This window comes from Asterias rubens, chromosome 2 (genome assembly GCF_902459465.1).
Source record: "Asterias rubens chromosome 2, eAstRub1.3, whole genome shotgun sequence".
NCBI classification, from domain to species: domain Eukaryota; kingdom Metazoa; phylum Echinodermata; class Asteroidea; order Forcipulatida; family Asteriidae; genus Asterias; species Asterias rubens.
The window spans coordinates 20,228,526-20,252,700 of record NC_047063.1 but is presented as its reverse complement, the minus strand read 5'-3'; the positions used below and the strand labels follow the sequence as shown (position 1 = coordinate 20,252,700).

General features: G+C 40.4%; 1 protein-coding gene across 1 annotated transcript in view; it reads left to right on the top strand.

The window, feature by feature from the left end:
• The first annotated feature begins 85 nt into the window (after window positions 1-85).
• Window positions 86-24,175, top strand: part of LOC117306981 (gamma-tubulin complex component 6-like) — a 36,795-nt gene continuing 12,705 nt past the window's right edge. Inside the window, exons 1-18 of the mRNA XM_033791594.1 lie at window positions 86-219; window positions 1,829-2,209; window positions 2,771-2,901; window positions 4,302-4,399; window positions 5,202-5,289; window positions 6,613-6,669; window positions 7,665-7,826; window positions 8,717-8,871; window positions 11,642-11,849; window positions 13,158-13,462; window positions 14,019-14,204; window positions 16,232-16,323; window positions 17,145-17,284; window positions 17,901-18,050; window positions 18,601-18,682; window positions 20,090-20,178; window positions 21,531-21,646; window positions 22,158-24,154. Coding sequence (XP_033647485.1) covers window positions 1,861-2,209; window positions 2,771-2,901; window positions 4,302-4,399; window positions 5,202-5,289; window positions 6,613-6,669; window positions 7,665-7,826; window positions 8,717-8,871; window positions 11,642-11,849; window positions 13,158-13,462; window positions 14,019-14,204; window positions 16,232-16,323; window positions 17,145-17,284; window positions 17,901-18,050; window positions 18,601-18,682; window positions 20,090-20,178; window positions 21,531-21,646; window positions 22,158-24,154 — 4,405 coding nt within the window. The 5' untranslated portion in view covers window positions 86-219; window positions 1,829-1,860. The remainder of the gene's footprint in view (window positions 220-1,828; window positions 2,210-2,770; window positions 2,902-4,301; window positions 4,400-5,201; window positions 5,290-6,612; window positions 6,670-7,664; window positions 7,827-8,716; window positions 8,872-11,641; window positions 11,850-13,157; window positions 13,463-14,018; window positions 14,205-16,231; window positions 16,324-17,144; window positions 17,285-17,900; window positions 18,051-18,600; window positions 18,683-20,089; window positions 20,179-21,530; window positions 21,647-22,157; window positions 24,155-24,175) is intronic.

The following is a 24,175-nucleotide window of genomic DNA, read 5'->3' as shown; positions in this document are numbered from 1 at the left end:
TAGCAGCGGGACCGACGACATTATGGTGCCCTTTCGGGGTCGAGGAGAGCGCGCGCTGAATGTATCGAGTTTGAGCATCAAAACATGACAGGCTAAGCAAGGACCAGAGATCAATGGATGATGATCAGAGTGTCTTTACTTTCTATAAAGCGATAATGCCGCAGTCAACAACAACAACAACACATCTAACGATTCACCATATTGTGTCTGGATGATTTAGTGAGTATGGGTTCTTACTTTTGGGTCGGTCCGAACTGTCGAGTTGTCCGATCATGATCCGACGGACGAGTTGTCTAAAAAGTACTCTAGCCGTCTTATAATTTTAGCCCTGGTACTGGTAGTGGTACATGTACTGTAGGACGGACGGACGTCAGTCAGTGCCACACTGCATTGAGTTGACGTCCTGGGTATAAATAAAGGTTCTTTACAATGCGAACACAAGTTTCATTAGACATTGAGGATCAAGTTCGTGTTTCTAGAATTTGTGTCATGATTTTCAAAAGTGGTAAAAATGGAGCAAATCTGCTGACTAGTTTTTAACCATTTCGCCCTGCACACGACATTGCGTTAGCTTCATAACCCTCCGGCAACGCCGTCGGCAGGAGGGTTACATTATCGCAACTACAACTAAGCTAACAGTAACATATATCCATGGAAGAAATTATTTCTGAAAATATGTTGAATTTCCTAACTGCCACTGGCGATGTGATCATCATGTACCAATTGAGAGTGTGAGCCCAAGTGGGCATGGCTTTGAGTACAGTGCATTAATATCTTGCCGCTATTCGCCGTCAACTGGGTAGGTGGCGTCTACTCCTAGAACTATTTCGGTTTCGTCCGGCTATCGTCTCCCGTAACCTCATAGGTTTATATCTCTCACGCGTTAAACGATGATAGTTCAATCATTGTTCAATGAATCTTGAAATCACAAATCTCTCTTTTTTAATATTTTAATCTCGCCAAAATTAGGCTCTATGTGTCCTTTGATATCTCAATGTCCGAGGGGACGACCAGAGAATCCACGCTGCAATCTCAAAAATGTTAAAAATTATAAATTCTTACCGTAATTCAGTCCCCAACTACTCTGTTTTACCACTACACTTCAAAAATTAAGGGCCACATTTAATAGAGCTAGCTACCTCAGTTGGTATAGCACTTCAAATCCACTACTATTCAATCTAAAATTGAATTAAAATTTACCCAGTTAGTTTCCATTGTGGTTTTTTACTAAAAATAATGCCGCATGTTGTGTAAAGACCATTGTGTGTTATTCACTCCGAAGCAAACTATTGTGGCGAAACAGTCGCATGGGGGCGCCATTGCTGACCTAGTTCTAGAGCCATCGCCAGCGGTGCCGGGCACATCAACTGTGTGTGCACGACGCGTGATCCCCGCGTGGGGATCACATGGACAGCATGTGCTGACCACAGGCCGCAGCAGTGGGTATTTTGGGGCTGCATTTTCAGTTGTGATTTGGCGGGCTTGGAGAAAGGATCAGATTCAGAGAACAGGTCAGTAATTGCGAACCCAGGGCTTGATTATTGTTAAATAAAGAGAAGGAATTAAAGATAATCATTAAAAGAAGTTAATCGACAAGAGAGAATAAGGAAACAGAATAAACCATTATCAGTAACGGAGACATCTTGCTTCACACCAGTTATTTTCTTTATTGTGTCAGTTTTTATTATGGTTTAGCTGCAGCGAAGACTTTTAGACCGCTCGAGTCGACGTTACACTATGTTTAGAATAGATTTTTGATAGAAGATTCAAAAGATTAACTTAAATCCTATTTAGAATTTACCTTAAATCTGTGTTCTATTTTTTGCAGTTGTCTTTATATCAATAATCTCCTGTGCGGCAATGGACTCCATCTCTGGACTCTTCAATCAGCTGGTTGACAAACACATCAATAAAGAACAACTACAATCTCGACTCAATCCATCCAACACCACACTAGCCAAGCTTCGTCAAGCTCTACGTACCTCTCTCTATACAACGCTCTTCTCTCATCTAAACGGCCCTCTCCAGCAAGACGATGTCATTGGGGATTCCCCTGAGTGTGTTTGGAATGTTGTTGAGGATTGTGATGCAGTCACTGGAACCAAAGAGCAACTTCTTCAGGTTGTCTTTGAGATGCGGCAGCAGCGGAAATACGACAAAGCGCACAAACTTGAGAGACTTCTGTCATCCTTACCAGATGTAGACAATGGTAGTAGCAAATTTATTTGACGTACACTGTACTATTTGTTCATACTAGTTTGTAACAAATATTAACACCCTGCATCTATGTTCAACTAATTCCGATTTAAATCGGCTTTGGAGCAGAGCCATTGCATGTGGATTAGGCCAAGTACAATGATAACATGTTGCTCATCCGGACTTTTTAAAAAGTTGGAGAGGGAGGTCCTTGTTATTTGTTATTTTCAAATTTGTTGTTATTTTTTTCAAGATGGCCACCATGTCTGAGATATCCCCATATCGTATTTGAAGATGGTTTTACGGCATGTCCTCCAACTCACGTGTGTTTCTGTGTCCATTTCTATGCATATTTTTATTCTTTCCAAGAGTCCTTCTTGTTTTTGCTCAAAAATTATTCTGTGTGTGTGGCATCATGTCCTGGTGCAAAGAACCCATTATTTTGTAAAGAAGATTTTTTCCTGTACATTTGTGCTAAACAATACCTCTATGAATTTGGTGATTTGTAAGTAAGTGATTTCAGAAGAAAAAAAACATTTTTATTTTACTGTGCTGTTGTTGTTTTTATCAAAAGGCAATCACTCTGAGCTGAAGGCTGCGATACAGCTGCTTCTGACTCTGGCTGGTACCTGCCCTAAAAAGAACAAGGATCTCCCTGGTGGTTACCAGGAACCAGACCTACCACTAGTGGATGTGAAGAATAAGGTAAACAACTAAGGTTTGGACTTTCAAAACCACTGTGGATGACAGTAGGTTGACTGTGTACTGTGTAGATGCACTCACCACATGATATAATATTGCAGGCTGGCATAATGTGTCTATCATTCAAAATCACAGTGGATGATAATAGGCCTGGGCGAATAATTCGAATTTACGGTTAATGGCGAATAGGTTTTCCTATCCGTAACCGCGAATGCCCTTTTTTTCTTAACCGGATATCCGCAATGGGCGCGAATACCTATTTATAAACCGGATAGTCCTGTAATTACAACCAAGTAACCGGATATTTTTTAATATCCGAATATCCGCGGAAGCGGGCGACAACTGATAGGAATGTTTTGTCTGAATCCTTAAACTTCTATTATGACTGCATAAAACAGCATAAATTAAGTATTTAACTATGCTACCCTCCGTGAAGAGTTAAAACAATGACATTTCTGACGTAATTGTTCAAAGATTACGAAAGTTGTCCTTCACGTAGAGTCAATCACGATCAAAAGAATTAGCAAATCGCCATCTTTAGATTAGATCCGGTTATTTTTATGAATGAACCGAGTGACACTGTCTAAAGCTAATATCAATCCGCCCATAAGATCTCACTCGTCATCGGTTTGTGATGATGTTATGCGATTATCTAGCCTTGTGGGGTGAACTCATTTACCTTCCTATACATTTTTTTTAATAGCTCCCTCTATCGGCAAAAAAAAACTACTCGTATATCAGGTTAATTTCGGATAGTTGGCCAGCGGTAACCGAATACCAAAATTTCACTATTCGCCCAGCACTAGATGATAATGAATGGTCAAACAGTAGGAGGGTTGACTGTGTACTATGCATTCACCACCGGCTATAATAATGGTCAGCCAGAAGGAGGGTTGACTGTGCACTATGTAGGTGCATTCACCACATGATATATTGCATGATAGATTGCAATTCAAGAAACAACTTAAGACTCATTTGTACAGAAATACTTGACTCTTTTACCTCACTTTACATTGGAACATCTTGAGTTTGAACTTCTTTGTTGCATCTTCTGTAGGCGCTTTGTAACCTTGGGAAAAAGGCGCCTTGTATAAATGCCGATATGTATGTAGGTATGTATGGTATAATGTGTCTATCGTTCAAAACTACAGAGGATGATACTGAATGGTCAGACAGTAGGAGGGTTGACTGTACTGTGTAGTCACCACATATCATATTGCATAGTGTATCATTCAAAACCACAGTATATTAAATGGTCTAAGAGTAGGAGGGTAATCCAGCTGTAACACTTTGACTTAAAGAGGGATTTGTATCAATAAGTGAGCAAATTTTATACTCGATTTAAAACCAGCACTTCCTTCTATTTTGTATTATTGTCTGGATTCTTTTGTTTCTTGGTCCAGGGTGATCGTTCTGTTGTTTTACCAAGAGGACCCCGTTACCATGGTGACAGCTGTCATGTTTATCATCAAGGTTACCAAGGCTACATCCATTACCCCAGGTATGGGTCACTTCATTTTCATATTCTGCTCATTGTGTGTTTAAAAACCAATTCATAAATAGCTCAGAAAGTTTCGCTATTTCTATTGGTGGAGAGCGCGTCACGTGGGGGTGTTTTTATATCTTTGATAATGACCAGTGTTTTTAACCAGTTGTGAGCGGATACTCCGCGCTACTCTTGGTGCAAGATGTTTCTTTATACGGGCAATGTCTGTAGGTTGGCCGTGCTGTGTGTGAAAGGAAAACGAGAAGTCAGAACGTGTTGCACCAAGACTATACGCGCATGCGCACGAACGGAGCCAGAAACTGTCAGAAATAGGCGTCTTAGTCATAACAATGCAACACACAGACTAAGTACTGTACATGTACACATACAGAGCTCAAGCACATCGGAAACGTAAAAGTTTTACAGAGTTTCTTAACTGATTACGCCTTTTAACCATAAAGGCATTTATGAATGGTAATAAAAGAGTAGTGACACGTTCTTTCATGGCCGTTTGAAACCTTGCAGGGTTGTTGCCGTGTGATAAAGGCTTTATCACACGGGAACGACCCTGCCGGTTCTAAACGGCTGTGAAAGAACGAGTCACTACACTTTTATTTCCTTATTTAAAACTGAGATTACCTTTTCTTTGGCATTGATCACTGACCTAAAATCCAAGACTAGCCTTATTTGGTAAAATGGTGAGCGTTGGACAGTCGTTGCGTGTGACGAGCGTGGAGGGGTCAATAGCAACAGGTAAAGAGATCTCCCACAGTCCCTTATCAGTGTGTTGACTACTTGTATTTTGTCTGTGCTGTAGGGAGCTTTTTGAGGGAAAACAACTTCCACTTGTGAAGACAAATGGGGAGGATGCTGAAGATGGTTACCACAGAATCCTTGAGAAAAAGGTAATGTAGAAAAGATTGGACCTATGTTTACATTCAAACCGCCCTCTGTTGACAAAACACTGTATACGACATGTTTCGCCAGGCAAAAAGATGCGTGGTCGTGGTAAGATTGCGTACACTTTCTAGCCTGGCGGTATGCGCGCGAATCATGCTATGGTTTTCGAGTGACTTCAGAGGTCACATCGTCTATAGACCCATTGCCCAAGGCGTGGCACACTCACATGCACCTATCCTGTCTGCCATGTTAGGATTCAAAATGTACGCAAAAGCATTGACTTTCCATTTCGCATTGTGCAAGTGCAAGGGGTCAAAAGTAAAATTTAGTAATATTTAGCTCATCGTGGTCAATATTTATTTATTTATTTATTTATTCATTTATTTATTCGTTTATTTATGCGTTTATTTATTCGTTCAAGCTCTAAAAACATAAAAAACATACAGCAACAATAACTAGAAATGTATGATTTAAAAACATTAGGAAAACAACTAGAGACATATCAAAAAACAAATTTCAGCAAACTGAAGCCTAGGGGTTGCCCAAAAGCGAACCAAATCACTATCCAAAGGAGCAATTCCTTTTAGGTATATAAATAAGACATAAAACAAGCAATTAAAAGGGGAACATTTTAGGAATTCAAAAAAGAACTATAGATATGGTAGGTCATGGTTCATTGACCTCAGGTAGTTGACTCATCTCTCCCATGACAAAATAAACAGCTGTGATGTGAAGACAATTTCATTTTCAAAAGGGTATTTCCATTGCAAAATCAAAAGGTCTATGAGGAAAGTATTGAAGTGGAACCAAGGACGATACTAGGGGCAACAGAAGCCATGGCCTCTGTGTAGTTCCAGGACCCAATATCATAGAGCTGCTAAGCAAAACAAATTGCTTAGCATGAATATTTGTTCTTGATAAAAACAGGATTACCAACCAAGTGATTTTCAGGATAAGCAAACAATAGCTGAATACTAGTAACAAGCAATATGCAACAAATGGAAATTTGGTTGGTAATCCTGTTTTTAGCAAGGAGGAAATTTGATGCTAAGCAAATTGTTGTGCTTAAATTGGGGCCAGGTCTGCTGATAAAACCTGCAACTACTCTATATTTACAATAATAAGTGACAACCATGAAAAAGTCAACTTTGGACCAATTTGAGATGTCACAAAGGAAGGAAAACATCTGAGTTGTTGTTGGGAGCATTGTTAATTTTCACAATAATTATCACAATCTCACTTTTGAGGTTTTAATGTTTGCTAGATTCAGTCCCATTTAAGGGCCAATTTGACACACTAATACCACCTCAATCTGAACTTGTTTTTAGCTCTTTGAAGTTGAGCCGGGGAAGGATCTTCTTGGCAATGGCCTGTTTTCTCTGAAAGTGAGTATTTGTTTTTCAAATCATTCTCAAAGTAATCCTGTTGTTGGTGTTTTTGTGGTGCCTACCCAGGACTGATGGCTACACTTGAAATGTGGCTTCATTTTTTTTTTTTTGGGGGGGGGGGGGTGTCTACAAGACCAAAGGGCTTGTTGCTCTCATTGTTTACTGGCCCAGAACTGTTCTAACAAGACCAGCATAGTTTAGAATGCATACTGTTTATATTTGAACAAGCACTAAGACATATAGTGTACGAAAATATTTATCTCTTTGTCTTTATGGGGATACAAACTTCATTACTTAATAGAATTGAAAGTTGTTGATCAGACTCAAAGTCAACATTTGAACATGACGTTGTTTTTGTTGAAAGACACTGGACACCTTTTATAATTGTCAAAGACCAGTCTTCTCACTTGTTGTATCTCAACATATGCACAATACAACAAATTTGTGAAAATTTGAACTCAATGGGTAGTCAAAATTGTGAGATAAATAATGGAAGAAAAAACACCCTTGTCACACGAAGTTGTGTGCTTTCAGATGCTTGATTTCGGGACCTCAAAATCAATTTCTGAGGTCTTTCAATCAAATTCAAATATTTTTACTTCTTTCTCGAAAACTTCGTGACTTCAGAGGGAGCTGTTTCTCACAATGTTTTATACTATCAACAGCTGTCCATTGCTTGTTACCAACTAAGTTTTTATGCTAACAATTATTTTTAGTAATTACCAGTAGTGTCCACTGCCTTTAAGAGATTACACAGTGATGTTCTATTATTCAATTGAAAAACACAAAACTGCTGGACTCGTCCGGTCAAAATTGTACAGAGCCGAACACTAAAACTAGTGGCCTCGGGCCTGTGTTCCAGTGTAAAATTGGAGCCCTGCCTACTCAGGCACAGGGTCTTCCCAGGGATGACACCTCCCAAGATCTAAATGCCTCATAACACTCAAGTAGTATGATGTATACTAATCTCGCAATCTCTATTTACTTCTCAGGGTCTTCTTGATGGTGAGCATGAGAAGCATACAAGAGAGACACTTTTTACTGGATTGACGCACAGTAAGACCAGACAGCTCAACATCAAGCTAAGCTTCCCTGAGCTTCCAGATACTACCAACCAAGACCTACTGGGGCTGAATATACCAAACTTATCAGAGGTACTAGTACCTTCCATCAGATTAGACCAGGTCCTAGTCTCATACCCCAGACCTACTGGGGCTGAATATACCAAACTTGTCAGAGGTACTAGTACCTTCAATCAGATTAGACCAGGTCCTAGTCTCATACCCCAGACCTACTGGGGCTGAATATACCAAACTTGTCAGAGGTACTAGTAACATCAATCAGATTAGACCAGGTCCTAGTCTCATACCCCAGACCTACTGGGGCTGAATATACCAAACTTGTCAGAGGTACTAGTACCTTCAATCAGATTAGACCAGGTCCTAGTCTCATACCCCAGACCTACTGGGGCCGAATATACCAAACTTATCAGAGGTACTAGTACCTTCAATCAGATTAGACCAGGTCCTAGTCTCATACCCCAGACCTACTGGGGCTGAATATACCAAACTTGTCAGAGGTACTAGTAACGTTCAACATAGTAACAGACCAATAATGATTTAAATGTGTATTGCTTCAGGACACAAAGTGTCACCTCTGGAACTCGAACCCACACTCTGCTGATCTGAAACTCCTGAGCTTGAGTCCAGTGTTCTTATCGGCTTGACCATCATACCTCCTAACATTTAGAGAATGGTTTCAGACATTTAAGTCAGTTATGAGTCTTACGGCCCGGTCACACAGGCCACATTAAAAGTGCACGCTCACGATTGGTTGAATAAGCGTGGGCGTATTCTGCATGGAGCAATTCAACCAATAGAATGCGTCTCTCTTTGCGTCATTATCGTTTCGTTATCGCTTCATTCCTGTTCCTAATAAAGACATCAAATGCATGATCTTAAATGAACTCTTCAGATTTTACATATACATGTAATGCAGTGATTTGGCATAAAATGATTTCCTTATTGATATTCTCTCCTGCCAGCCGTCTGATGATGAAGGATTCCATGAAGCTTCCTCCTCCGTCTCTACCCCTGCCACTGAGGCATCTATCAAACCAGAGGAAGATGAGGAGAATATATGGCACTTAGCTCTACAGTACCAACCCAATCAGCACTATACATGGGAGACATTAGGCTGGTAAGGTCATTGCACTATTGGCCAATTACATCAATCTTATAGCCCATATATGGCACTTAGCTCTACAGTACCAACCCAATCAGCACTATACATGGGAGACATTAGGCTGGTAAGGTCATTGCACTAGGGGCCAATTACATCAATCTTTAGCCCATATATGGCATTTAGCTCTGCAGGGACATCTGAGTCCAAGCAGCACAGGCAACCATCATGGTGCGCTGATTTCGAAGCAATGTGATACCCACTTCTATCAAAGCTGGCATAGATACATGTTAACTACATCATTGCAGCTTGATTTCATTATGCATTGCTGTATATTTTTCAGATGGGGCTCATGCATATGGGCTTTTCACCCAATTCCCCTGACGGAGTATCCGGGTAGGGTTTATGTTCCTTAAGAACTTAGCCAGGTTTTGTTAAAAAGTAGGGACAGTCATTAGTTTTAGGGTTACAACACAGTGTCAAAGTTAAGAAGCATTTTATTTCACTATGGTTGAACGACCGAGTCCAGTCATTTTGCCAGATGGGACGCCATGTATATCCCCACCCCCAGGATTTGGATGGGATAGTATCCTTCAACCACCCCCTGGATTTGGTTGTTTCACCGAAATTCTCCAACCAGTGGTCGTGCCAGTGTTGACCACCCTTCAGATGTGTGGGTTTGACCCACAACCAGCAGAAAGACCCTCAGTTCCGTCGATGGAGGAGCCTGCTAAGAAGAGGAGCTTGTTAGAGACGGTGAAGGATCTCCTTGGAGACATCGTTGCTCAGCAGCAACGACAAGGAGAACTGTTGGTAAGACTGCAGATGCAGATGGATGGTCGTCACCGCCAGAGGAGAAGTTCTGCTTGGTGCAGTAAAGTACCCCGAAGTTGCCAGAGGCAATGGCGAGAGTTTGATGGCCAATCCACACCAACAACAGTTTATTATAGTCCGTCATCGTTTCAACAGGTAGATTCGACCACAGCAGTAGAGGAAGTAATCCTGCCAACTCCTCCCCCTGTCTTGGGCAAAACCTCCAACACCGGCTCCTCCTTGCCTTGCCGATAGCACAATGTACCCTCTTTGATTTCGAGGTTGTCCCAAGAGTGCAACAGCCTCTTGACCGCTTCTGGTTCACGTTTCAGCTGATGGGGGCTGGGCTGCTTTTGACCAGAAGATTTCAACTCCACGACTCTAGAGATGACCGCATCTTTAATTTGGGCTGATTTCACGTCAGGGGGAGGAGTTGGCAGGATTACTTCCTCTACTGCTGTGGTCGAATCTACCTGTTGAAACGATGACGGACTATAATAAACTGTTGTTGGTGTGGATTGGCCATCAAACTCTCGCCATTGCCTCGCCACTAATGACCGTACTTACTTTTTAACAAAACCTGGCTAAGTTCTTAAGGAACATAAACCCTACCCGGATACTCCACCAAAAAAATGTAACCCGGAAAAAGGGTACACTTAGAAAATGAATGAATAAAGCTAAATAAAAATGCTAACTATGGGGGCACTCGCTTGAACAAATGAGAAAAACCAAGATCGGATAGGGCTAAGACGCGAGGAGATAAAAAAAAAATAGGAACAGTGACTCAAAGTGTAGGTTTCTCAACAAAATAATAAAAAATAACTTTATTGACTATAAATCAATCAACAAAAGCAGTATTAAACAATAAAAACCTCTAGACCAAACTCAGGATCTAAACTTTCTTCCTTATAAACCTTAAATTAAACCTGTCAAACCTAAACCAAGATATCTAACTGAAACTCAAAAACCAAAACTAAACCAGAGTTAAACCTAAACCTGAAACACAGTTAAACCCGATTAAAACTAAAACTGAAACACAGTGCCAAAGAAAAGTTACAAATTAAAATCAAAATAGCTTTAGGATACCGAGTCCAAAACAGCAGAAAATACTTGAAGATGGCAAATTAATCGTAGAAGTTAAAACTTGTGATGAGGCACACATAAGTGTGCAGTGTTCCTCTTTCGCTGCCAGGCTGCTATCTGATTATAATTATATACAATGCACTGGATGGGTGACTACACTACCAAAGGATTAAGAAACTGTTTACCAACATGTAACAAAAGACTTCTAAGAAATAACAACCTACATGTACAGGGGTGCAATAAAACAGCTGAAGGGACAATGTAAACAGGAAAAGCAATTAACTAGAACCTGGAATTAACTAACTTGAATAATAATACAATGAATTTTCTACCCCTCCCCTACTACATGTGCATTTTGGTTGTGCAGTATTTACACATTTACCATGATACTTCTATTTCTAAGTGTGGCAGTGCAAGGGGGCAATAGGCAAATGATTCCTAATCACAGGGCAATCTTCACCTAGACCAAATTGCATAGAAAAGCAGAAATTAGCAGGAAACTAGCCAGAAATTGTACACATTACAATTCTTGTGTGTGTTGCTAATTCTTCCGCTGAATGCAGCTCCTTGGCCCAATTCCATAGTGCTGTTGACGCAGAAAAAAGTTTCTTCCTTAATTAAACGGCCAAGCAACAATAAATGGGGTGCTGGTTGCAAGTAGCGTAGATTGTGATTCCTGGCTATACGGCAGTTACAGGTCAAATGGCTTCTGACTGGCACCCCAACAAATATATTGACAAAATAGGGAGACCAACTACATTAAGGCTAGATGAGTGCAGGCATAATAACCTGGGGGAGCACAGGTTCAATTCCCATTATTTAAATTGGCAATTCTGCAGGGAAAGAGTGAGGAAACAGAATGACAAATTATCACAAATTGTTGACTTTTTAGCCGACCACAAGTTACAGAGAGACCTTACCTAACCGAAGCAGGTTCCAAAGTATTCGATGAGATGTACAGACTCCGATGCCAGGAGGCCTCGGTTCTTGATGCGTCGTTGCAGCGCCCTCTTGTGATTCTACCCAATCAGGATCAGCTGGTGCGGGACAGTCTGAATGTGCTCCTCAGCGTTCAATCAGAAACATTCATGCTAAATAAGGTAAGACACACTTGTTTCTTTGAAAATGTTTTTTTTTATTTCTGGCCATCTTTGCTTAAAGACACTGGACACTTTTGGTAATTGTCAAAGACCAGTCTTCTAACTTGGTGTATCTCAAGAAATGCACAAAATAACAAACCTGTGAAAATTTGAGCTCAATTGGTCGATGAAGTAGCGAGATAATAATGAAAGTAAAAAGACCCTTGTCACACAAAGTTGTGTGCTTTCAGGTGCTTGATTTCGAGACCTCAAAATCTAAATCTGAAGTCTCAAAATCAAATTTGTGGAAAATTACTTCTTTCTCAAAAACTACTTTACTTCAGGGAGCCGTTTCTCACATGTTTTATACTATTAAAAGCTTTCCATTGCTCGTTACCAATAAGGTTTTGTGCTAATAATTATTTTGAGTATTTACCAATAGTGTTCAGTGCATTTAAAAGCTGGCTTATATTCGGACGCGCGATGGAAATCTTGATGCTCAATCCTAAAAAAAAATACAGTTTATAGTCATCGCTGAGGCCTATAAACTGTGATTTTAATGATCGCGTGTAAAGATTTCCATCGCGCGACCATTGCGCGACTGACTATAAACCGGCCTTTAGATTTTGTTTTCTGGTTTTGACACATCCTAGGGCTTTGTGATCTCTATAAGGCTCTATATATCAGGCTCAATATTTTTCCTACTTAATAGTCTGATTTCTGATTTTTTTTTGGCCCATGGAAAAATCAAAAAAGTTTTGAATGAACAACCTGAAATGTCTTTCAAAGCCTACACCATGTGTACATGTAGGTCAGTTTTTTTTTACTCAACAAACTGTTTCTTCGACCAAAATTTAATATCATGCCTGATGTATGCCACCTTATTATTGTCAGAGTTAAATTTTAAAAAGCTAATTTTGTAGATTCAGACTAGTTACAAGCATTCATTTAAGATATTGCATGAAAAAAAATGCCAATCGCAAGTGGTTGTTGATTAAAAACTAAAACTGAATTGTTGTCGGGATCCTAAAACCGAATTGTTGTCCATCAGCCATGTACAAATAATTTGGGGCATTTTTTTTGAGGGGGGCATATGCAGAAGTTGTTGTATATTTTTATATTTGAAACAGCATCATCTGCCAAAATTATTTAAGAAAGAAATTAAAAAATGAATATTTTATTTTTGTGAAATTTGGGACAATCAACTTGAAGGTATGAAGTTAACACAGTGTTCTGTTTGTAAAAGTGGGGTAGGGGCACTTCCACAAAGAATACTAATGACTTCAATGATCAGTCATGTATTAATATTTAGAAATGTTGTTGTTGTAGGAAGCCCAGTGCTTTGTCATCAATCCTGACATCTGCCTCACTGGAACCACCCCAGGCAGCCTTCATCGACTCCTTGGAGAACTCGCTCAAGCCGGCACAGACCACCATAGACTTACCATCTTTGCCCAACAGAGGGTGCTAGACTCCACCTACACTGGTGGTCTGGTTCTCCAGGCGTTTACCAGCAGCATCAGAAGATTCATGCACTATTACCAAGCTGTCGTACAGAGGGCGCCGTCTTGTGATGGAAAATTGACAGTGTTGATGATTAGAGCTATGTACGGCAAGATGATGAAGCAGCTGAGGTATTGCTTGTAGGAAATGCTGATATTTAAAGAAAGAAAAAAATCCTAAAATGAAATACACAAATTTTAGACTAAATGTTTGCTAGAATAGAATCCTTGTAATGGCCTCCATCGCTGAGGACAAATGATTGAAATGCGCACCTGTGTGTACGCCCTGGATGACTATTGGCAAGTGAGAGGTCTGTTTTTATCCTTAGTGCGGGCGCTGTTGAGTTTTTTACATCAGATACGAGGGGTCTATGTTCCCATCATTTATTGAGCGTTTTGGACACTTGTTTCCATTGTTATGGGTGTCCAAATGTCCCCAGTACCTGATATTATGGGTGTCGGAGAGGTACCCTGTATTCAATCATATGGGTGTCAGAGAGGTACCCAGTACCAAATGTTATGGGTGATGGAGAGGTACCAAGTACCCAATAGGGTGTCGGAGAGGTACCGAGAAAAAGAAAACTATTGAAGGTTGAGGTATTAACCCTCCTGCTGTGTTGATAAAGAACTATTTTATGACTCAGGATACTGTCTCACAATCCCCTACCTGTTTCTACATCCATAATAGATACTTGGCCAGTCTGTGTCGTTCCAACCAACGTCTGAGCACCAAGCCAGGTGACCCTGGGGATTCATTTCCCCTGGGTATTCGTCTCCTATCATACCTCTATGAGGAAGCACTGGACTGCAGTCTTCAAGATAGATACCAGCTTGTCTTATCACTGCTTAGAAGTAGCTGCGGACCTTACTTAATGTGAGTTTTTACGTTCGTAAGTTTCGTCATACTGGGCAGTTTTTACTGCCAACTCGGAAGTCGCCAAAAAGCCATGTGCAAGTAAGATTTGAATAACGTCCGGGGGAAAGCCTTTCCATAGCACAGACATGCCAACTAGTACGTTTTTCCCGTATTTCGTACGGGTTTTTGTAAAAAATACGGGTGTACGGGTTTTGCAAAAAAAATACGGTTTGAGCATCGCCACCGCAAAAAATACAATTTTATCCCAGTTGGCCGTCGTGCCCTTTTTTAACTCAAGTTCAATATTTTTTTATTGACACAAATACGTTTTCGGCCGACTACTTACGGCCGATAATGATTATCCAGTGAACTTTATTATTCCACGGGGGTATTCCTTATTCAACTTTCACCACACATCGAGCGAGCGCAACGGAGATTCCCTCGCATCCATCATTGCACGCACGCTAGTAGCACAAAACCTGCATTGCTTACTACACGCCAGTTTATCTGACGTCCCGATTTCACAGGGAACCCGTCTAACACAATTCATTGAACAACAGAGGGTGCTGTTGTCAAATGCCCTTATATGGTATCGGTCGTTTTGTGAACGGACGAATCGAGTTTGTAAAAGAATTTTTTGCCAAAATAAAGACACAAAAGATATAGAGCGCCTGAAGCGAGATTTTTATAAGATAAATTTAAGAACTATACCCCCAAATACAACAAACGAAACTTTTCAGGATGATTTGTTTTTTTGTCTTCTTCATTGAAATTAAATTGGTTTTGTTTTGTACTTGTCTTCTTTTGACAAAGAAAATGATATTTAATTAATTGACAAGGGTTTCTATATGAAATAGGATATGATGTATCAATGTCTTTAAGATATGATTTATCAATATCTTTTTTTCATACAAAACCTGTTCCATTGGGTTAACCACCCGTAGGGAAACCTCTGCCCAAATTTTTATTAATTTTTATTATTTTTATTTTTTTTTATTTTTTTTTTATTTTTTTTTTTTTTTTTTTATTTTTTTTATTTATTTTTTATTTTTTTAAATTTATTTGGTTTAATTAGGCTGTTTGATAACTTAATGGCCTTCACACCTTCTCTATTTTGCCTGTCTCGGGGCTTAAAACTACGTTTACGCGTGTTTAGAAAAAAAATACAGGTTTTTGATGCAAAATACAGGTTTTGGGGTTTCAGAATACAGTTTTGTGATCCCAGAGGTTGGCATGTCTGATAGCAACCTCCAGATGAGCAAACCCTGGTACCATTGTGCCATACACATCCATTCAGAATTGTGTTTGGGTGTTCACCGTGTCTTACGTAACTACGCAAAAGCTTGCCCCGAATCGTGACGTATGTGTTTTTTATTATCAAAACAAACAGTGAACAAACTGCCAATTACAGGAAAGGGAATTGCAACTGTCTCAATAGTCTAAGGAATTCAAAATTTACCCAAACCTAATGGTGAAATTATAATGTGTCAATCATTTCTCAAAATGGCTTATTATGTTATTTTGCCAGATTAGTTATCTGTAGGAAAAAATCAGTGCACATAACACCCATCATTCGCTCTCTTCATTGGCTCCCAATCCAGTAGGCTCCGCCCACGAAGCACGTGTGAGCAAGAACACGTGGGGCTCTCCAATGCCTTTCTGTACAACTCTGCCGCCCGCGCCAAGATACGCGCACGCATGTCAGACCTTTTGTCAGACCTTCTTTGCGTTGTGATTGGTCTATTCACCAACACTTCCACTTCAAAACTCTTCTTCTTGTATAAAGCTGTTCTTAATTTGGCTCCTGTATATCTCCAAGACCTCATAGCCCTTTGTTCTTCTTCACTTTGTTCTTCATCAGCTACCCGACGCCTTATTGATATTTTGCGTCCACTGCTTACTCCAATCTCCAGGGTTCAACAGAAGAACTTATAGCACTTAGTTCCTTATCATAATCTTGCTTAGCTACCAAAACTGTTTCAAAGAAAGGTTTCTCAAAGATGACAATTTTAAGACCTTTTTTACTTGTCTGACCCTGTTGGTAGGTTTATCCAGGACTGGGTCTTCCACGGAATCTGTCGTGATCTGTTTGGAGAATTCTTGATCAAAGTCAGTGATGAATATCTACATTATAGAGGTAAAAAAGGTTGAGTTTACAAAATGTCTTGAATAATTAAAGAGATGATGACTGGGCCAGTTGCATGAGTGTTTTAGTTTGGGGTTTTTGCGGGTTTTTTGCGGGAACCCGATATTCATTTTGATTTGGGTTTGGGAACAGGAACCGATTGTCTTTTTTAGTAACCAGAAACCCGGTAATCCAGCACAGGCTTAGACATGAGTGAGGTGCACAATCTGTGCAACTTTTTAAAATCTGTTTTTAAACATTTCTTTGAAAATGACAAATTCCTGTGCATATCTAGTTTGCAATTCGAAGTGAATGAAATATCGTGAGTTTAAATCTCGTCTAGAAATTGCACTTCCTTTTGCCATTTAAAGGCACTTGATACGTTTCGCAATTCTGACTTGGTGTATCCCAACATGCATAAAATAACAAACCTGTGAAAATTTCAGCTCAATTGGTAATCAAAGTTGCAAGAGGATAGTGAAAGAAAAAACACCCTTGTTGCACAACTTTTTGTTCCCCTTCAGATGCATAATAAAAGGCTTCAGGTCTGAAGTTTTGCATGTAAAGGATGATTGCCTGTAAAGGATGATTAAAGTTTGTTTAATTAAAAAAAATTAATTGAATATATTTGAGTGAGAATTTACGTCTTTCACAAAACAACGCTACTTTAGAGGGGGCCGATTCTCGCAATTGTTATACTATCAACAGCTCTCCATTGCTTGGTACCAAGTAAGTTTTTATGCTAACAATTATTTTGTGTAATTACCAATAGTTTTCAGTTCCTTTAATATTTAGCTGATTGAACCAATGTAATGTGCATTTTCCACTTACAGATAAACATTACTGGACGCAGGGTTTTGTGCTGGCGTCTCGTAACACAGAGGACAGTGTACCTTTATTCTTGAAGGATCTCGCATATGACATCTATGTATGCGGAAAATCACTCAATTTAATCAGGCTTTGCTGTCCAGAGGTAAAGTACCAAAGCCTCATTTGAATATTGTGATCACATGACAGAAATCAAAGCGACTTAATTGCTCTTTGATTGATTTGTTGTTGTTGAAAGTCTTTTAAATGCACATAGTTTTTGTTTAAAATTTTTATGTTTGCCCTTTATGTTTATGATTCATTTCAATGAATTTGCAAATGTGGTTTTGTGTGTGATATTTTGACAAAGTAAGCCCCAACAAAATAGAAATTACACATAAAGTCTAAGTGAGAATTAGTTTGTTTTGGGGTTTTTAATTGGCCTATCAGGGTTTTCACGAAGGTGAAATGTTAATGGGTGTTAATAGAAATTCTGAACCAGGGTTCTCGCCATGCACAAGATCTGATATCAGACCAATAGGTTTGGATTACAGGCTGATATTTCAAATTCACAAACAACATAAAGTTAAGCCATTTAAAATGTCCCAAATTGTGTAGTAGATCCTTTCAAACCAAACATAGACATCATGTAAAACTATGCAAAGGGCCTTTTTTTCAATTTAGCCTGCTTCAGAAAAACTTGCACAATTAGGGTCCAGAATGCCAAAATTTTGAAAAAAAGCGGTGGGAACACACAGATTTTAATTTGTCTCTTCTTGCAGCATTTTTTGTGTAACCCCGGCGTGTCCATACCTCGGATTAATCTGACGTTTTCTGCTGAGGAGTTAGAGGATTCTGCTGAGAGGACGAGAGTTTACGTCGGTCACATGCGGGCCCTCGCAAGACAAAAAACAGTCTCAAGACGAGAAAAGGTATGAAGAATGCAAATAGGAATAGGAAACAAAAAAGTTTTTTGGTGACCATGTACAAATCTTGTTCAGAGGTCATTGAAGGAAAAGATAAAAATTTATTCAACAAGTTTTACTCAAATTCGCTCATGTTGTGTATTAACTCAATTCACCTAATTTATTATGCAATTAAATCTTGGTGCGCTATTTTTGAAATTGTGTTTAACTGTGCAGTGTACTTGCAGTAGGTGCACACCATACCTTTACATTCAGTTTGACTTTATAACAGCACACCATTGGTAGACAGTAGCTTCCTATGGCATTGGTGCAAATTGCAGCGGGGATAAAGAATATTAATTTTGGTTTTTAGCCATACACCGATGTGTGGTAGCACTGTATACTCGGTACTTTCCCGAGTCCTGTGAAAAAATATCACAGGTATGTTACTCGGGTGGGATTCAAACCCATGACCAAATTCTAGAGCAGTGTCTGACCAACTAGACTACCGAGATTGCCCGTTAGCTAAAGGCAGTTTGAATCTTATGTTTTGGCAACGTTGCTTTTTCATCTTCAGGAGCTTTTGGAGTTGGAGACCAGGCGGGAGTTGATGACCAAAGCCAGGAAAGCTGCAGCAGATGAACTCAAGAAAATAATAGGTAAATAATGCCAACCAATCCCACTGCATCATTCTTTCTCCTGCATCCCCCATCCTCTCCATCACTCTTGGGCTTATATTGCATCCACATTATCTCTGAGTTGATGTTTATAGACCGATCCGATGCGCACCGGGCGCACAAGTGTTTAGCACCGCGCGCCATTGCTGGGGTGTACATGTACATGTGCCTAGTTTTGTGCACAAAGACATGGGGAAATCATGTTTCTTTTCACTCTTTATGAAAATTAAATGTTTTCCTCAACGAATAAAACAATTTTCTTAACAGGACATCATTACATACCAATGTAGATCACTGACCACAAATATTTGCAACAAAATATAAGCCAAATCATCTTGAAAAAGGTGCTTGTCTTAGGGGTCAAAGACGCGGAAGACGCGGAAACTGCATAATAGTCGCTAAAATGCATTACATCGGCAAGGTATTTTGTCAGAATTTCAGTATTTTACTTTCTTCTTAATTTTAAAAATTTATCAAGAATGTAGTACGTTGTTATATCAAGCGGCCATATCAAGGAAATTTCATAGATTATCGAAGAAGACATTCAATTCCCATAAAAAGTGAAAATGAAAACAATTTTCTCGTGTGCACAAAACTAGGCACAAGTACACCCCAGCAGCGGCGAGCAGTGCATGGCGGCGCCCAGCACTTGCGCGCCTGGATCGGTCTATAGGACAGACTTACGATTTGTGCTTTTGTTGCTACACTGATGTGTGATAAACTCGGTATACTCAGTCCTCTCCCCCCCCCCCCCCCCCCCCCCCCCGTTAAAAAAAAGTGTATGGAAAAGTTAACAGTCTATACTACTGGGTTGGGATCAAACCAAGGATCACTGCCATTCTAGAGCTGATGACGTATCACTGGGCCAGTTTGAATCTTGTAAAGATTAGCAGGTAGTTCTGCAACAATTTCATACCTGTAACAATTGCATTGGAAATAGGGAATTATAATTGGGGTTTTTACCAAAGATTATAAAGTGCTGAAGGCACAAGATGCGGAGCTAGGGCTCAAATGGGAAACGTGCCTTAGCAAGCAACTCTTTTGATGCAACAATAGATCAGTGAAGATAATGAGCATGGCTATCAATGACATAACAAATCATCTGCCAGCTGAAACAGTCCCTAGGCATATTTCATGTTCCAACAGCAGATAGAGATCCAGTTTCCTATCCTGCACTTTCGACGCTCAATAATCTTTGGTTTTTCCCTACATCGAAGTATGATACGCATAGAGAACTCGGTTCTTTCCCCTGAGTTGTGTGGGAAATAGTGGGGATTTTTTTTCCACAAGTAAAGGTTTTTGGGAGGTCCGGATAGTGTGGAAATATTATACCTACTTCAGTCGCTGCTAGAATGATTACAAGCTGCCATGATTATTTCTTATTTCCAGATGCGATGCAGGAACAGCGTGTTGCAGAAGACTCTAAGAAGAGAGAAGCGTTCAAGGAGTTTAAAGACCAAATGCAGAGAGATCTTGTGGTGAGTGTTGAAGTTAAGTTGTGGCTTGTGTTTCTTGACTTGAAAAAAGGTTAAAATGGTACGTACCTGTATTACCATATTTCCTGCGTAAAAAAACACTAATCGTAGAAGGGGCAGTACCCTAAAATTACCGAAATAAGATTCAAGTGTTAAGACGCTATAAGATTTTTCTTTAATTAGCTTGCCTGATCACATTCACTGTTGGTAAATCAACACATACAGGAGCATTGGACACATAACCATAACAAAAAGGGATTGTATTTTGTTTTATTATGAACATGAGAAAACATCTCTTCAAAGCTTGGTTTTGGTTTGGGTTTGGGGTTTTTTTTTGTGGGGGGGGGGGGTTAAGATTTTTTCTCAAAACATAGCTTTATGATTTTTTTTTCTTGTTACACAACGAGCGCCAACACACGTTGTCCCGATAAATGAGTTCTAATCTTTGTTATCTCGCATGTTCTTGCATTCTAAAATACATGCAAGAACCAGCGAACACTAGAGGGCGCTTTCACAACAAGAACATAAATTACGCCCTCTGTCCAACAGCCCATTACAGGATAAAATACAGAAACAGTTTGATTAATAAAAACTAGTATACGTGTAACAAATTTGGCTCCACAAAATAGTGGACCATGTTCTGTCTTGAAATTACACAAAAATGGCACAATTTCACAGGATATTTATGTGAATCATTACATTCTAGAAAATAGAATTAGCTATTGCAGCAGCTTACCAACCAAATGGACCAATGGTATAAATGCAAAAAAAATATTTAATGGCCTATTGTTTCGAACCTAGCAAATTCTTTCTCAATAGCTAAATGACAACATTAATAATAATATCGAAGTCTTATATAGCGCACGTATCTACCAAACAAGGTACTCAAGCGGTGAGTATATACAAACTTTCAAAATGATAGGTGATTGCAGTGATGAATTTTGAGATCCGATTATTTAGCACCTTATAAGGGTTGGCAAGGTGCTACGGCGCATACAGCAGCCACAGCCAGGAACACCGAGGCGAACCCCTTCTCTTTTCGAAAAGTGCACTGAGTTCTTTTACATGTGTTACACAACACATGGGACCAACAGCTTTACGTCCCATCCGAAGGACGAAGCAATGGTTAAGTGTCTTGCATGAGGACTGGGTTCTTTTACATGTGTTACACAACACATGGGACCAACGGCTTAACGTCCCATCCGAAGGACGAAGCAATGGTTAAGTGTCTTGCTTAAGGACTTGGTTCTTTTACATGCGTTACACAACACATGGGACCAACGGCTTAACGTCCCATCCGAAGGAATTATACTCAAATGGCTCTCTTACTACATGTATACTTATTTTTGTCCCAGCGTCGGGCTTTTGCTGAAGAGACAGAGAAGCAAGAAGATATTGAAAGAATTGAAGCAGTGACTAAGAGAGAGACAGGGGAGGCTAAAGCGCAGTATGATCTGGAACAGAAAGTCAGGTATGTACATGTAGGTTTGCCCATAGCTAGTGACTTAGAGTCGGGCCTGTAAACCCAATACACGACAAGTCTAGCGGTCCTATGTGTTTCAATTTAATATTAACACTTCCCCTGTGTATTGACAAAATGATATTTAATGTTAACTTTTAGTCTGATGAAATCTTTTGATTCTGGGTTTAATCTATCTATCATTCAAACCCACACTGGATGATAGTTGATTGGTCAGACAGTAGGAAGGTTTATAAAGCGTGACCATGAGAGTTAATTAAGGTCATAGCAGTCTACATCTATTCAAGATGTGAAACAAGAAGCCAATTAACATGCCTTAGAACAACTGTAAACAGAAACAGGAATTTCATTAAACCCTTAAAAACTAATAAAAACTCAAAAGAATAACAGTTGACTAAGTTATACACTAAATGGATGCAGACAATGCAAATTGAATTGTTATAAATTATAATCAAAGTGAGTGTTTATAACCAGAATCGCTGTGTTATATTTGTGAATACAGGGAAGAGTTGATTGAGTACTACGCTGGCCTGACAGAGGAAGCCTCAGCTAGGGAGCAAAGAGCACTGTGGCGTGTTCGACGCCATCAACTAGACCAGGCACGGGTGGAATTCATCCAGCAAGAGGAGACGAGACTCCAACAGGAGCTTGTGTTAAAACAACAAGGCAGTGTCCCACTCAGCGGCTCAGAGGACACATTAAAGACTTCAGAGGTCGTTCAGGGGTCAGAGAGCGTAGCGGGTCAATCGGTTGTGTCTGGAGGGACTGAAGATCAGGATGATGGAAGACCTGATGGGAGTCAGATTCCTTCAGCCGTACCTGAACAGGATGCCCAACAGGGCTCCCAAGTATCGGAGAGATCCTCGGAGATGAAGCTAGCTACTGGTAGACAGCACTTGCCTACAGTCAAGCAAATAGGAGAGCCAGAACCGGAGTTGCTGATTTCAGTCGGAAGTGACTTCTTAGGAACAGGAGAACTTCCAAACCAAGACATTGAGGCTACATTGCAGATGATCGCTGGTGGAGGCAGTGGTGCTGATCTTCAAGCTAAGGCTGATGCTAAGAATCCTACCACACATCGCTACCTGATTTCAGACTTTCTACCCAAGGAGCATGTTGAGGATGATGGGTTAGAACAGGCGTCATCGATTGGTGCAGATGTCGATGATGTCTTGATCCAGATCGGTTCAAGTCTACCAACAGAAGCTGAAAATTCACAAGCTGCGCTGCCTCAAGACTCTCATATAATAGATGAAATGCTTGGAGTCCCGACTGTCTCACCTTCCATTGGACATCCCTCCAATTCAACTGTTGGTGGCATTCTGTATTCCCCTAATACACCAGTGGAGCAGTCCGTTCCTGAATCTTCAACTGCGCTTGGACATCCATCTGACTCTAATTTGGGGGGAAGCGGTGAGGTGACTGGAGGGGACTTGAGAAAAGTGGTGAAGAGTACATACGGGCACGCTGGGGACTCGTCACTAGGAGATTTCCTCTATCCTAAAGGAACTGATTCTCAGGTCTTGGTAAACCCATCTGGGCAAATAGATTCTTCTTCAAGTCAAAAACCTTCGCTACCAGTTGCCTTGTTGCCCTCTGCCCCTGTAACATCAGTGGAATCTCCTGTCTTATTACCTTCAGAGGCTGGTAGCAGACCATCGGACTTGAACTTGAGGGGTGGTCACATTGCTAAAAGTGCATTTGGACATGCTGGTGATTCTTCATTAGGGGATGCTCTGTACCCCAAAAGTGCCTTGTTGCCATCCACCCCTGTAGCACCAGTGGAACCTCCTCTCTTATCACCTTCAGATGCAGATAGCAGACCATCCGACTTGAACTTGAGGGGTGGTCACATTGCTAAAAGTGCATTCGGACATGTTGGGGATTCATCATTAGGGGATGTGCTGTACCCCAAAGAAAACCTGGGACAGGATTCTAACTCCACGGAAAATGTTTCTTCCACAGAAGCTAGTAACTTGGTCAAGGACCGGGCTATCCTTGGTATACCCACTACCGGGGCACACCCTAGCGATTCACATCTTGGGGATATGCTTTACCCTGCAGCTGTACAGCAACAAACCCACCAGACACCAGGGGCATCAAAGGCGTCCAACACCTCACAGTCTGTCAGCCAATCACATTACATTAAGCACAACATCATCTCTGGAGTCTCGCAGGTTGGATCAATAGAGGGCGCTGTTATCTTTAGACCTCCGATTGCCCATTCCTCGGATTCATCCATACAGTCAATGCTCTACCCCGATGAGAAAAACATTGTTTATAAGCAGTTGGGAGACGGCAGAGAAACCAAAATGACAGTCGTGGCTCATGGTCATCACCCGTCGGACTCAACGGCACAGAGGTTCATGTATGGTGGGATTGGTCAGCAGAAGGGAGGACAGACTAAGACAGATGGTGGGGAGTCAACGGAGGATCGGTCGGTTGTTGTCTGGTTGGCTGAGGGAGTTGAACCATTGCAGGACAACTTTGATATTCTTGGTAAGTTTTCTGCAAACATAT